We start from the raw sequence: 16,233 nt of genomic DNA on the forward strand, positions 1-16,233 counted from the left end.
GTCTAACAGGCTAAAGGGAAACAAGAATTCTCAAGCAAGTCTACCCGTACTCAATGCAATCACAAACTATGACCGGAACTTTGTGTTTCATTCTGCCATGATTTTGGTCGGGGAGTAGAACAGTAAAATAAGAAATCTGACTAGAAACACCATACCTATTACAGGTCTTCTTGTCCCGCTACCTGAGGAAAGGTTAGCGTCAAGTGAAAACTGAACAAATTGCAGATGCTGTAAATCCAAAACAAAAACGGAATTGCTGGAAAAGCTCAGCAGGTCTGGCAGCATCTGTGGAGAGAAATCAGAAGTAATGTTTCGGGTCCAGTGACTCTTCCTCAGAACTCAAAGTATTAGGGTGGCATGCACCCATTGGACTTTGGAGAGCTATAAGAGACCAATGGATCCTATTTGAACCTCTGTGGGGTGACGCTAAGCAGTTTTACAGCCCCTCGTCATCTACATGATACCAAGCCAATGATTGTCCACTCCCCAAAGTGTCAACCCCTCAATCACCAGCTTCTTCACCAGGGACTGCTAGCCTCTCCATGGTAACAAATCAGACCCATCTCTCAATCTGGCTCCATTCCTGAACCCCTTCCTTGGGGACTGTCACATTCCTAGCAGTAGTCATCATTCTCAATGGCACTGAGATAATGCCTTTCGATTGGCTGGAAACCCTTGTGGCGGGGGCAAAAATTGTTCCTCAGTCCAACTAAAGGCCTGATAACTGTTAAATAGCTGCAAGATGAATCAGCCAAACAATATGGAGTTTTCTACAAAGCCCAGGACTGCAGAGTAACTGAATACAATTGCACTGCAGTAACAAAATGTGCAACTTCCAGGAAATTCCAACTCTTGCACAATATTTTGCAATTTAAGACTCCTATTATATTGCCATTTATTTGCATTGAACTTTGCAAGGATAGAATCTGTGAGTTCAGTTCTGATATTTCGACTATTAAATCTGGCACCTTCATTCCTATGGCACGAGAAACAGTATCTATTAGTCTATCACTGGGATAAGGAAATTTTTCTGGTATTTTCCCACTGCCAGCCTTAACGTATTTGCTCTGCTGTTGCTAATGACTGTGAGATGTGTTCATTGCTAGCCTATTAGGCAGCACCACACGAAACTGAAGACAAACGCGTCTTATATTAGAACCCAATGCTACTATTCAGCATTCAGAAACATCCAAGCATCTGTGCAGAATGCCAACAGCAAAGCTGCACACAAATCACATGAATCTCTGTCCTTTTAGCCAGTAGCTTAAGAACAAAGAACAAAGACCATTACAGTGCAGGAACATGCCCCTTGGCCCTCGAATACATATTGTCTATCGAAATCTGCTGCCTATTTTCTAAGTATCTGTATCCATTTGCTTCCTGACCATTCATGTACCTGCCTAGATGCATCTTAAATAACACTATCATTCCCACCCTGCCCACCTCCACTGGCAACGCATTCCAGGCACCCACCACCCTCTACGTGAAGAACTTTCTACGTGTATCTCCAATAAACTTTTCCTTTCTCAGTTTGAACTCATGACCTCTAGTAATTGACTCCCCCACTCTGGAAAAAGGTTTCTTGCTATCCACCCTCTCGATACCTTTCATGATTTTGTAGGCCTCAATCAGGTCCCCCCTCAACCTCCTTCTTTCCAAAGAAAATACTCCTAATCTACTCAACGTGTCCTCATAGCTAGCACCCTCCATACCAGGCAACATCCTGGTGAACCTCCTCTGACCCTCTCCAAAGCATCCAAATTCTTTTGGTAATGTGGTAACCAGAACTGTATGCCGTATTCCAAGCGTGGTCGAACCTACAATTGTAACATATCCTGCCAACTGTTGTACTCAATACCCTGTCTGATGAAGGAAAGCAGTGTGAGATTGAGCAGAGCTTATTGAATCATACTTGCATTCGATCTTAACAGACATACACACATTTAGTGGAAAGACTGCGGAAGCTGGGATTACCTTGAAGCAGTGACAATTAAGAATGAGATTTAAATAATGTTCAAATTATGATGAGGTTGATAAGGTAGCTAAGGAGAAATTGTTTCCAATGACAAAAGCTCAGTAATTAAAGGACAAATTAAACATAATTGGTGACATAACTACAGATACGTTTGGAGAAAAGTTTGACGCATTCAGTTGTTTTGATATGGGCCACACTGGTGGAAACTGATTCCGTGGTAACTTCCACAAGGGCATTAGATGTATATGTGAAAAGGAAGCAGTTGAAAGGAAGTTATAGGGAAAGAGGAAGGGACAGGGATTAATTGTATTGTTCTTCAATGAACCAAATAAACTGGAGACAATGGATAGAATCTAACTGTGGAGGCAGGACTAAAAGTGTGAAGTTCATCTATTTGAGTGGGAGGGGAATGGCTTAAGCTTTCTCCCATGCTTATGTTCTTCTCAGTCCACAAAACATATGTGTGCAGGTAAAATGTTAAATTATATGGGCAGGCAGAGAAATTCTGCCACCCAGCCCCACCCCAACCTCCCACATTCAGACCTTCTGGGGTCCAGTTTCCAGTACATTATTTAAAAAGCTGTCAGACTGCACTTCATTCTCTACAACCCAGCTTAATTGATTCTCTGCTCATTCCATCCACCCATCGCCGGAGTTGGCACAGATCAGACAAAAAGCGGTACCATGGATTAGTGACACCTCCCTAAAGGTTCTCCTGAATCCTGAACAGGAGAGAAAGGTCGGTCTTTTGTATAGAGATGATAACAGGAGGCCATCTTGACTGGAAGGCAGCCTGCACAAAGGTGCCTGTAAAGGTCAACAGCTGTGTGTGACTCAAGAGAACTTAGCCCCAGGGCCACAGGAGGATCAATGATCTGCTGTGCTTGGCCAGGTCATGATGTACAAATGTTGCTCATTGCTTCATGCTCCTACAAGCACAAATCAGCATTGTAAGGTCAAGAGCACAGAGGACAATCACACACTGGCTGCCATGTTCAGTCAATATTTGGCAATTCATTGCAGCTATCAATGTTGTTCCACTTGCACCAAATAATTCTGCTGATCACATACTTGCCAGTTTTCACCCACCAAACATAAAAATGAGCTCCAACATTCAGCAGCTCATGCAACAGCAGCTCACTGACTATTTACCACAACTCAGACAATATCAAATCTCATAGCTTTTTACCAAAGGTTTGCAAGAGTCAAGGACACCACCGCAAGACAGCTTCAGGATAAATATGTAACAGTTATCTCAGACACGCACATCATATAAAGCTCTATTGAGTTTCATCAACTGCAGCCCTTTAAAGATAATGGCTAATCTTTCATTCATAAACCTTTAAAACTAAACTTCCACCATACAACATTCTTCTGATTAGTAATGCATACAATCACAGCTTTGGAGATTCACATCATCTGTACCATGCAGAGTGTGGTGTACCCTTACTAATGTCCCTGAATGCTTCTTTTTTCTTGTAGGAGAATAACTTGCATAATAAGCATGAGTGTACCAAACAGCAGATACCTGATCCTCTTTGAGGGGCAGGCTGATAAGCTGGCATGAGAGCAAGGAAAACATCCCTCTGATGAAAGAGGCACTGGACATGACAGTCATTTATGGGAAAGCCTTCAAATTGCTACTGCCTGTTGCTCACCAAGCACTGATGCCTTAATGAAACCTTAGATAAAGCTAACAGCTTTGATACTAATATTGATTTGTTTTCTATTGTTATAATGTTGATAAATATGGGTTATCAAATTTTAACTTCCATCATCTGATTGTTATACCTCAGTCCTTTCATGGTAGTAAAATGGCTGCAATGTCATGTGATCCCAACTTAGTCAAGTTTTGTGAGATCCTTGTGGAATAAACTGAACTCTGTGCTCTGAAATTACCATTTTTATTCAAAGGCATCAAAACCAGGCAACTGAATCACTGTCAAAAAATTCATATTTCCTGTCTAATGCATATGTGTATGATAATTTGTGTATTGGGAAATGGAAGTTTTGTGTGGCAGCTTGGAAAGACAATACAACCAGACTCTGGAATACATACTGTATTATACTTCAACATTTTTTAAGGAATCCCTACAATGTAGAAGCAGGCCATTCAGCCCATTGAGTCCACACCAATCCCTTTGGAGAGCATCCCGCCCAGACTCACCCTTTCCTGTAACCCTGCATTTCCCATGGTTAATCCACCCAATCTGCACATCCCTGGACACTATGGGGAATTTAGCATGGCAAATCCACCTAACCTGCACATCTTTAGGCTGTGGGAGGGAACTGGAACACCCAAAGGAAACCCACACAGACACTGGGAGAAAGTTCAAACTCCACACGGACAATTGCCTAAGGATAGAATCAAACCTGGGTCCCGTGAGACAGCAGTGCTAACCACTGAGCTACTGTGATTTTAAGCAACAGGGCAGAGGAAAAAACATAGATTTGAAACAGCAGAACCTGGATGGTTTGCTCTCTGAGTAGTGTTCTCACTAGACATGAAAAACAAAAGCCAATGAAAATGCAACTTTGGCAAACAATATTTCACCAAGGATTCAAGATACCTACAGACCCTGCTTCTACTATGAATACAATTAATCAACTACAGCACATTTTAAAATCTACTGCCTCACTTTAGGCAACATTTTAACTGAAGTCTGATAGCTGCATATTAAAAATAAATTAAAACTATTCATTGTAACTGACCAAAAAGGGATGTACACAGAGGGGAGCTGATTCTTTCTCCTTACCTGGTTCTAACATTATGCAGGATCAGCGTCCACTCTGAAGTTAGGACAAAAGGAAAGTCACTAACTCCAAGCCTAGCTTTATTAGCCCCTCAAACCATGTATCTGAGGATGAAAAACTATCATGGTTTTCTAACCCTACCTTCTACCATCACAGAGACATTCATCTCAGAAGGCAATATATCTAGGCTATGCTGATGATCACATACCAGGGAGTACAGCACTGACATAAGTGACAACTACAGGAAGAAGAAATGGCTGATTCCTGATGAAGGGCTTATGCCCAAAATGTCGAATTTCCTGCTCCTCAGATGCTGCCTGACTGGCTGTGCTTTTCCAGCACTGCTCTCTCGACTCTGAAGCCTCTAACTCTCAGAGAACTGCAGGAGAACAGGTTCCTACTGAGTCCAGTACAAGTGAAGGAATTTAGCATGGCAAATCCACCTAACCTGCACGTCTTTAGGCTGTGGGAGGGAACTGTGGATCTGGCCACTAATGAGTGGACAGAGATGCAAAGGCAAGTGGGGAAATGCCAGCCAGTGATGCAAGGGTTCTTGAGCAGACTGAAACGGAGGGCAGAGATGACCGCTGAAGTTTGGTTTGATGTCATGACTCTGGCATGAGAGCGATTGGCTGCTTGAATGGATCAGGTGACGACTATCATGGGGAGCCAGCTCCAGTGAAACAATCAGTTTCTGCCAGGTATACCCATGTTCAGACTTCCGATCCATTGCTCAAGCCACAGAGACATTAACTTCCTGACCAGTGGAGAGGAGGTTGAGGGGCATTAACCTCCCTCGACATCTCCTATTAACTCAAAGGACTGGAGCTGCTATTGCATCCCAAACAGGGACATTACCCTAAGTATGACTGTCCAGACCCCAACCACTGTCTTTGCAGCTCCCTGATGACTACACAGGGAATATAATCATCAGGGAGTGATGACTATCACTCGATATTATCCAAAGGACATGGATGGGGAATATTTTGTTCAGTTAATCAAATTCCGGATAATCTAATGCCGGATAACACTGTTTAGCCAAGCATCAGGACCTTGCAATCTTGCCAGATAATCCAATAATTGGATAATTGAATGCTGGATAATCGGGGTTCCTCTGTATATGAATTCCTGACTGCTGGTGCTAGCCCTACGTGACTGGCCATCAAATACAAACCAGAATGTTCCAGGTTCCCTGATCATGACTGGCCTGAGCAGATGATTGACCTTGTCCAAGGCCCTGGACTATGCCTGTGACTGATTGTACTATGACCCCTGACTGAACTGAAATCCCACCCAGTTTCTGACATGGCCATTTGGTTGAACAAATGTGCAGTGTAGTTGCTGCACAGACAGCTGGACATGCTGTCTGTTTTAGATTGATGTATTGGTGTGCTGTGCATCAAAATATCCACCGTAACTGACAGATCCCTATTGACAAACAGCCTCTCTTTCTGTCTATCCAAACAAGCACATCAATAGAGCAGCACAGGTAGCCTTTCATTCTGGCTGCTTTACCAATGTACTACCAGGCATGGCACATCCTGGCAAAGCATGGATACTGCAAACATGCAGATGGTAGGCACTGAGTGAGCAAGCCAGCAGCCCTGAGGTGCAGCCTGGTCCAATCCATGAGCTGTTCAATGTGAATTGCTGATGAGTCTTGCAGTGCAGGTCTGTGCTTCCTGTGCATCTTGTAAGTGAATCAAAAGAAGTGCAATGATGGTCATGAAGGCTTGGCAAATGTTGGATGCCAATGTTTGTCGATCAGGGATGCATGCAACTGATGTACATGGAGGATGCTCAAAAATGCCGAGCATCATGGAGGCTCTTTGTAGCCAGTGGTAGGCTGGAGTCACCAGGTACCTGCACTGACTTCCACATCGAGAATTCCCAATGTCTAATTTGTTCAACTCATTCAGGAGTGTACGAAGTTGAATATTAATGAGGTGAGTTGTAGAATTAATAAGGCATTTAAACAAGCTCGACTCCACCTTAATTGGCAACTTAGTTGAAATGCCTCCTTGGATGGCTAACCTTCATTCTTCTTTTCAACATTTGTTCACACACATGATAAAGAAATGTGAATATATTTACAAATGAGATCATGTGTTTTTGAAATAAAATATCACCCATGCCACTTTTATGTTCCCTAGGAATGTCTTCTTCCTTTCCTGCTACTAGTGCAGAATTGGGCTCCACAGTGAGCGTGAAGGGAGCTTGCTCTACAGCAGAGCCTGTCGGCCATGGATGTTCGGGTTGGATGATCCTGAGGCATTTATGGCTAGATGGCCAGACATGCTGAAGGTGCCTTAAACAGATGTTGGTTCACCCTCCTCAGCTCCTCACCAGGAAGAGTTAAGGGTGGCAGGCAGGGTGGAGGTGGAAGGTGAAGGCCTATCTCTGCGGTGTCCCGAGAGGAGATTCCTTAGGGCCTGTAAGTGGTTTCTCCTCAGGAGGAAAGGGGCTTGGGGTTGAGTGCCTATCTCCTTGTGAGGAATGAGTATCTGGAGTGAGTCCCTCTGTCACTTTGTTGTTGGTGCTGAACACCAAGGGTTGGAGGGATGACGTGCAGGTCAGTGAGTATAACCAATATTAAGTGAGCTGGATGTGGCTCCCCATGCCAGAGGCAGCCTGGCACAAGCAGCATTGGTGTGGTCCTCCAACCTTTGAGTCAATTTGCCCAGTGCCTCCAATAAACCTGTTGGCCGCTCCTGTGTCAGCTCTTGCATTTCATTTAAATTCTGAATAGCTGGAAGCATGGGGTCATCGGCCTGGGGCTGAGCAGGCGCCTGTTCTCAGGCAGAGCACCGAGTGACAGTGACCTGGGCATTTTTCCTCAACCAGCTACAGAATCAAGGGCTCGGAAGCACACGCTCCTGACTCTATACCAGACAACGTACCCTGAGGGTGTCAGTGTCTGAGCTCGTGGAGGATACAAGAGGTATTCTTCTCAGTGCATCCTCTGAGGGATCTGTAGTTCCTTCCTCAGATGTAAAGAAGGAGATGTATAGTGCAAGCAGCTTCTCGAGATTAGAGAATGTGTTGATACCACTGGTTCCTGCAGAAGACAAAGAGAGAATGAGTTGTGAAATAGGGATAGAAGTTCGGGCATGTTGGCAGTCACGGGACAGGAGGAAGCAATGGACATTCCATCTAACTTGTTCCTAGGACTTTGAGGCTTCAATGCCATTAGATGGAGGGTCACAGTCTTTGCCAGCTGAGTCAGGAGAGGTAAGGATTGGCTTCTTGTAGGGGATGAGAAAACAAATATCAGACCCAAGATGGTCCCTTTCAATCCTACAGTAGGCCATTTTCTCCTTGAGTGAGAAAGAGGAAGGAATTGAGCAAAATTAAAGTGGGTGGGATATTTGTCAGTACTGATGAGGGAAAGGTTCCCTGAGTGAGTAAGAAGGCAGCACAGAGGGCATCTAAGGTTAGTGGGGTGTGGTGGGAGTGAAAGAAGATGCTGCATACAGTGGTGAGAATGGTAAACCATGAGCCTTGGTGGGAGCTGGGTGCTGGAGCACAGTTAAAGTGAGTGTGAGACAGCAGAGACAAGATAATAGCACTTATCATCTCTAAGGTGAATAGTCATTGACCTTCTTCTGCATTGCCGGGTGTTTCTTCAGGCCATGGGTGCTGCATTTATCTTGGTGGTGACCTTGGACTAGGCTGGCAGACTCTAGTGGCATGGTCTCCTCTGGTAGGCCTGAGGAAAGAGGATAATCCTCCACTGCACCACCCATCCACCAGGAACATCATGGAGTTAACTTGCCTCTGTCTGCCATCTCTGGGATAATGCATGAGGAATGGGAACTGTGCAGTGTGGTTCTGAATTGACTGCACTTGACCCAGTGCACAGCTGCTTGTTAAATATGCAGCCAGCACCAGCAATCCTAGCAGATGCATGCTGTGAACATCCAAACAAATGAATAACAGGAGGCCACTAAGCCCTTTGAACATGTTTGATCAATGAATAAGATCATGGCTGATTTGATTTAACCTCAATTCTACATTCCTGCATATCCCTGCCAATCCTCCATTCCCATGGTAATCAAGGATCTATCTACCACTGATTTCAGAATGTTTTAATGATTTGGAGATGCCAGTGTTGGACTGGAGTGTACAAAGTTAAAAATCACACAACACTAGGTTATAGTCCAACAGGTTTAATTGGAAGCACACTAGCTTTCGGAGCGACGCTCCTTCATCAGGTGATAGTGGAGTTATAGCAAAAATTTACAGTGTGATGTAACTGAAATTATACATTGAAAAATTGATTGTCTGTTAAGCCTTTCATCTGTTAGAATACAATGATAGTTTCACTTCTTTCATGTGTAAATCACAAAACCTTTTTTAAAAAGTTGCATTCTCGGGTTAGCTGTTAACAATGGTGATAGCTAGGCAATATGTTGAAGGTGTTAGCCCCCTGTGTTCTCTGTCTATGACCTGATGTTTAGACTGATTCTAATCTAAAAAGTGAGATAACGGAGTTTTACATAAATTCATGTAGTTTTTGAGCAAAGTACAATGTAACCCGCAAGTACAAATTCACTTCACAAAATATATGTGTGCATGTGGGTCTTTGTGTGTGTGTGTGTGTCGATCTGGGTTGTGGGTTGTGAGTGTGAGAAAGTGTATGTGTGTGTGTGTGTGTGTAGTGAGTGCAGAATGTCTTAAGTCTGTGAGGGGGTGCATGTGTGAGTGTGGGAGTGTGTGTGTGTCTGTAAGGGTGTGTGTGGGTGTCTATGTGCGCGTCTGTGTGTATGTGTGTCCGTGTGTATGTGTGTACAGGAGTGCCTGTATGTGTGTGAGAGTGTGTGTATGTAGGAGTATCTGTGTGTGTGTATAGTGCAATGGTGGTCACCTGTAATGTGACATGAACCCAAGGTCCTGGTTGAGGCCCTCCCTATGGGTACTGAACTTAGCTATCAGCCTCTGCTCGGCCACTTTTTTCTGCTGCCTGTCCCGGGTCCCAACATAGATCCCTGTGGCAGATACCTTGGGACATCCTCTGAGCCTGAAAAAAAAACTCTTATTTCTCCTCTCTGCTACGTGGCAAATACTTCCATCTCTGGTGTGATAGCATGAGTGGTGCTCCATAGAGTTGTGGCACATTGGTGATGGTGTGAGTTGTGGAGAATAGCATGAGAACCCTTTGCTACGGCTCAACACCAACCTGGATGTTGCCCGGATCTTGTTGCATATGAGCAAAAACTGAAAGCTGATGCAGCATGTTCCTTTGACTGTGTAAGTAGTGAGAAGCATGCAAAAACCAAAATGTAGATCGAATTTTACTTACACATCTGACTTTACTTAGATTTAATACTATTGTTTCCAACTTAGTGCATCACTCTCAAGCTCAATCTGTTCCCTTATTATGATCACTCTTTCTCAGAAAATCTTTTATGTGAATCAACTAACTAACCCTGTTTCAGTAACAAGGCAGAAGTCCTCCATAGTTGTTTCCATGTGCCTTGCTAGAGATTTCAAATTGCAAGTTAATATTGGAAGCAATGTCACATTATAGTATCATGTGAGAACATACAGCAAACATCTATCAAAACTGAGCTGCATGATTCATGGTTATTCAGTCACACCACTGGAGTGAAGCACAGACACCTCAGTGTTCCCTTGTGCTTTTCAGACTTCCAGCATTTCAGTAACCTTTTTTCACTTGTAGAAAAAGACAACACATCAGAAAAGAGAATGAAGACATATAAAGGACAGGCAAATGATAGCACTGTCAACACCACTTTTCATCAATGCGTTGATGACTGAACAAAGGCTGATGGGGCAGGTTTGTTTGACAGGACATACCTGGACAATGTTTCATTTGGTTGCGCAGTTGCAAGTGTTCAAGTTCTATTGGGTCGGATTGATGAGAGGTGTAGCTGTTTCTAGAGACCTACAGTCAGACTCTATCAAGCTCCATAGCTTTTGCTATATTCAGCACACTCAAGGAACTATTCCCCACAGTTTCAAGAACAAGAATGGTGTGCCGTCCTTGAAAGCTCAGCACTTGACTACGTTTTGATGTTTCTCATTGTCAAAGTAAAGGCTGAATTGAATTTAAAACAAGTACATTTGCAAGGAAAGTTGACTCATACTGGACAATGCTGACACAAAGTTTTACCTGGCATAGGACAGCCCAAAATTTCCACTCTCATGCATATGTCACCATCCGGATACCAACTCCGAGGGTTAATTCTTATGTACCGAGCAACAATTGGAGTGGGAAACTCATTAAGTACAGGAATCTCTTTCTCTTGGTTTGCTTTGAATACCTGAAAAATAAAGATTCAATGAATAATAATATGTGGAAAATAACAGTATTGTCAAAATTTGCAAGAGAGCAGTATTTCAAATTGAGGTAGATCCAGATAATTGGAAGTAATTCACTCCATGTGATGGTCTTCTTGATAAAGCTAGACTAGTACACATCCCAGAACAATGGCAAAGCAGGCATATGTTTCATCAATTTAATACAGAAGTTGCTAGGAGTACTTAGATAAAGTTTGTGATGTGGAGGAGCCAGTGTTGGAATGGGGTGGACAAAGTTAAAAAATCACACAACACCAGGCTATAGTCCAACAGGTTTATTTGGAAGCACTAGCTTTTGGAGTGCTGCTCCTTCATCAGGTGGTTGTGGAGTAGGACCACAAGACACAGAATTCATTGCAAAAGATTATAGTGTCATGCAAGTAAAATGACATTGTAACAAACCTAGATTGATGTTAAGTCTTTCATCTTTTAGAGTGGGTTACTGGTTTTGCTTCATTAACATGTAAATTCCAGAACTTCTTTTAAATCACATTCTCAAGATAAGTTAAGGTTTTATTTTTAAAAAAAGGTAACATCTCAGCTCAGACAATGCCTTAAAGGTGTGACTCACCATTGCTAACAAGATTTACCTTTGCTGGAGCAGTGTTTTTATCCAAGTCATTTCAAAAGGGATTGATTATAAATCTTAACCATAGAAAGCCACAAATTCAACAGGAATTCCATTGACATCAGTGGCATGATACCATAGAGTGAGACAAAAACAATGGAAAAGCACAATAGCGTTATTGCTCCATCCATTAAGAATGGCTTACATGGATTGAGAGCAAGGTTTCCAATTTTCAGAAATCAATGCTGATGTCAGAATGAACAAATAATGTGTTAATTCTAGAAATATGTAAAATGTGGCATTTGAACAAGATGACCAGTTGACGCAGTTTTTTGAATTTATGTAAATTTGCAAAAATATTCAGTTTAAAAGTTTACTTCTGGAATGGAGGAGAGGAGAAAGGTTAGATACTGACCTCTATGTTACATAATAATTAAGAGGATCATTGTAAAACAAAATAATTAGTGCCATGCAGGCATTTATTATGTTCTCATATTACTGTCATGCTGTCAATTCTATCACCTTCTCAAGTTCTATATTTTGAAAATGAATGACATGTGAAAGGTCCCAAGCAGCCTGTATAATATTGCCTTTTTGCAAATAAAAAGATATTTTATCAAAAGATTGTTGTAACCATTCCTTATGAGCCCTTTCCTCCAAGACAGAAAGTGAACTAATACATCGTAGATCATATCAGCAAGTAATTCACACTGGATTTTGCTTTTACTATGCTGTAACAGGTAGGAAGATGTCAGTGAGTTCAGTGTTACTGTAAGATACTCAATAAAGCAAATTGTCTCAGAAGGAAATAATGTCACAGTATCTTTAGAAACATTTGAAACAATCTATTGAAGAATATTTGTAAAACTCTGAGAAGAGACGTTTGATAGCACTATGCCCATTTTTCAGGCAATTAAACATCCAAAATGGTGGCAGGGCTGTTAGTGAGTATATGGTGGCTCATTGTATGCCATCAACTATATTAATAAAAGGGCTTCATGCTTAAGGCAGACATAAGACCCTTGCACAGTTTTAAAGAAGGACATAGCACCTGTCTAAGGTTCAGTGTGAAACTAAGCTGCATTAATTGCACCTGACCACTTGCCTAAATGGGAGCTTGAAGATACAGGAGTTTTCCCAACTCTGCTTGAATGTTACAGACAATCATCAACTTCCAACTGAACCATCACACATGAAAAGTTCCAAACTGATAAATTCCTGTTTTGCATTTATGCTTAGAATGTGTTAAACACATGAGCATCTATAATTTTAAAGTAAAGCTTATTAAATGCAGCTGGCCTCTCTTCATTTCTATACAATCATTGCAAATATCAAAGAGCTCACCATATCATCTGATCCATTATTGACAGCAACCCAGCTGTAGCTGTCATTGCTCAGCAGAACGGAATACGATGTCACCCAGTCACTCCTACAAGGAGAAAATTGCTGGTGAATAAGATTTTACATTGGGTTTCCTGATAGTTCCTTTCCACTTCTCTTGAAAAATAATTGATTTAATATATATGTAAATATGTGACAAAAGGGAGCTGAATTTTCTCACACAAGTCCAAAATGAAGTTGATTCCAAGTTACAAATGTAGTGGCACATTGGGTAAAATCTTTTTGCACAAAGTTAGATCGGAAGACACCAGCTAAAGTACTGTCAAATTAGGGTTAGAAACCCAGAAACATTTAAAAAGTGTAATAGAAGGAGTAGGCTATTTGACCCTTTGAGCTGGCTCTACCACTCAATATGATTATGATTGATCATATAGTGATCCAACTCCTGTTTCTGCTTTCTCACCATACCCTTTGAACAATTAGCCCTAAGAATTACATGTAATTCATTCTTGAAAACACTCAATATTTTGACCTCTTTCTGGCGCAATGACTTCTGCAGTACTCTCTGCATGAGGAATGTTCTCCTCATCTCAGTCCTAAACGGTCTACCCCACGTCCTTAAACTATGGTGACTTTTTCTGGTCTCTTTGGTAATCAGGAACATCATTTCTGCACTTACCCAGTCTAGGTCTGTTGGAATAGTGTTGGCTTATATGAGGCTCCTCCTTATTCTTTGTAATGACAGGCAATTCGACAGTGTGGGAGGGCCAAAGTGCTCAAAGTGTAAGGCAGCTGGCGGACCCAGTGTAACTGTTGTGTGCACTGAGGTCAATGTGGAAAGGAAAGATGGCACAAAATGGAGACAACATTCTTCAGATGGGAGTAGCAACCAATTCCTCATTCCAACCGATTCCACATTCGCACCAATTCAATATTCTCACCTTTATCCAGAGAATCTGGCCATGGATGCCAAGCAAACAATTATGAATATTGGAACATATGAATTTGGCCACCAAGGCCAGATCTACCATTCAATAAGTAAATGTTGAGTGAATTCCAAATTCCCATCTACCAGCAATACGTTTTGGTTCCCTTGCCGAATAAAATCTATCTACTTTCAAAATACTTAGAAATATTCATTGACCCTCTCCAAACTATTGGGTCACACAACCCAACCTCAGCTCTGGCATAAAAGGGTGAATTCTTATTCTGGGTGAACCTCCTCAGTCAGAAAGATCCTTTCCATGTCCAACTGAATAATACTATTCAGCATTTTACTGACTTCAAGCAAGTCACCCCTTACTCTCTGAGCTCTACTGAAAATAAGCCCATTTTGCCTGATATTCCTTCTTAAGATCGTCCACTCATTCCAAGTATATCTCCAGCAAACCTTTTCTGAACCACCTGAAACTGCACACAATATTTGAGAAGTGGTTTCACCAATAAACTGTACAACTGAAGTATAATATCCTTACTTCTTCTGTTCAATTCTTCTTGTCATAAAGAATAGCATTCCATGAGCATTCTTAAGTACTTGTTGTAACATGCAGACTAGCTTTTCAGAATAGTAGGATCCTTTTGTAACTCAGACAATTCTGCCAACATTGTTCACTGAAGTAATACAGAGGAACCTTGATTATCTGAAGGAAAGAGGTGGGAGTGTTTTGTTCAGTTAATCGAATTCCAGATAATCGAATGTTGGATAACGTAGTTTAGCCAAGCATCAGGACCTTGCAATCTTGCCAGATAATCCGATATTTGGATAACCGAATGCCGGATAATTGAGGTTCCTCCATAGTCTGCTTTTTCGTTCATCCCACTAAAGTGAACAACTTTGCATCTTCTACACATTATAGTGTACCTGCTAGAGTTTTCCAACTCTGTCAATCCAGCTAAATTCATCTGCGATATTTTTTTCACAACATACTTTCTTACCTAGGTTCATGCTATCTGCAAATCTGGCTGCCATGCCTTCACTCCCATAATTAAATCATTGGTGTAGAGCTAATATGAACACCAGGACCATCAGGTACAGGAGCAGAATTAGATCTTTTGACCCATTGACTCTACTCCACCATACAATTATAGCTGATATGTTTCTCATTCCCATTCTCCTGCCTTCTCCCTGTAACCATTGATCCCCTTACTGATCAAGAACCTATCTATCTGTGCCTTAAATACACTTAAACTGTGGCAAGACTCCACTCATCACATACTGCCAACGAGGAAAATATCTATTTATGTAGGCTCTTAGTTTTCTGCCAACAACCAATCTTCTATACATGCTAAAATGTTACTCCATACACCATGAGTTCCTACTTTTTGCAATAGCTTTTTTGCGCCTTAACAAATGTTTTCTGGAAATCCAAGTACTGCGCAGAACGTATACAGGCTCCCTTTATACAGAATGCATGGTACTCCTTCAGGGATGTATAGTAAATTAGTTAGGCTTAGTTTCCTTTAGGTGGAACAATGGTGATTCTTCCTGATTATCATGAGCTTTCCAATGTAATATAGCTTCCATAATGATTGATTCTAACATCTTTCCCTTAATATACATCAAGCTCATTGATCTATAGTTTTCTGTCAACCTCTCTTCTGGAATAGAAGAGTTATATTGGGAATTGTATGGGAACAGCTACTTAAGAATAAATCCACAGTAGACAGCAGAGGCATTCAAAAGGTATTAGAGGAGTACAGGCCCAACATGTCTCCTTTAGCATGAAATGTAGAAGCACCAAAAGCAGATTGCAATGAATATCTAGGAATATTCAGGACCAGATATAAAGGAAAAGAGAAATGTATAACAGGTTCAAAAGGAGCTAAATAATGGTGGCCCCAGAGGAGTACTGAAAGTACATGGGATTCTCAAGAAAGCAATTAGGAGAGCAAAGAAGGGGCAAGCTGGTAGGCGAATGCTGATAAGCAAGATTAGGGGGAATCCCAAGACATTCTGCATGTATATCAAGGGGAAGAGAATAATCAGGGAAATAGAGAGGATGAAGGGGGCAATCTGTGAAAGAAGCAGAGGACATTGACAGAGTGTTAAGTATGTACATTACACCTGTGTTTACTCAGGAGAAAGAGGATTCAAATATAGAATTTGAGAAAATGGATCATGAGGTCCTTGAGGAAATTAATATAAGAAGTGAAGAGGTTTTGGTAAATTTACAAGTGAACAAATGCCCAAATCTAGATGGATTGAAACCCAGGCTGCTGTGGGAGACAAAGGAGGAAATTACAGGGGCCTTGACCCAAATTTTCAAATCAC

At 41.8% G+C, this 16,233-nt stretch overlaps 1 protein-coding gene across 2 annotated transcripts in view; it reads right to left on the minus strand.

Annotated features, from left to right (window-relative positions):
• Positions 1-16,233, minus strand: part of cpxm2 (carboxypeptidase X (M14 family), member 2) — a 195,075-nt gene that overhangs the window by 79,436 nt on the left and 99,406 nt on the right. For both annotated transcript variants that reach the window (XM_072557521.1, XM_072557519.1), the window contains 2 exons: positions 12,966-13,050; positions 10,866-11,016 (listed from right to left, as the gene is read on the minus strand). In XM_072557521.1, coding sequence (XP_072413622.1) covers positions 10,866-11,016; positions 12,966-13,050 — 236 coding nt within the window. The remainder of the gene's footprint in view (positions 1-10,865; positions 11,017-12,965; positions 13,051-16,233) is intronic.

Source organism: Chiloscyllium punctatum, chromosome 38 (genome assembly GCF_047496795.1).
Source record: "Chiloscyllium punctatum isolate Juve2018m chromosome 38, sChiPun1.3, whole genome shotgun sequence".
NCBI lineage: Eukaryota > Metazoa > Chordata > Chondrichthyes > Orectolobiformes > Hemiscylliidae > Chiloscyllium > Chiloscyllium punctatum.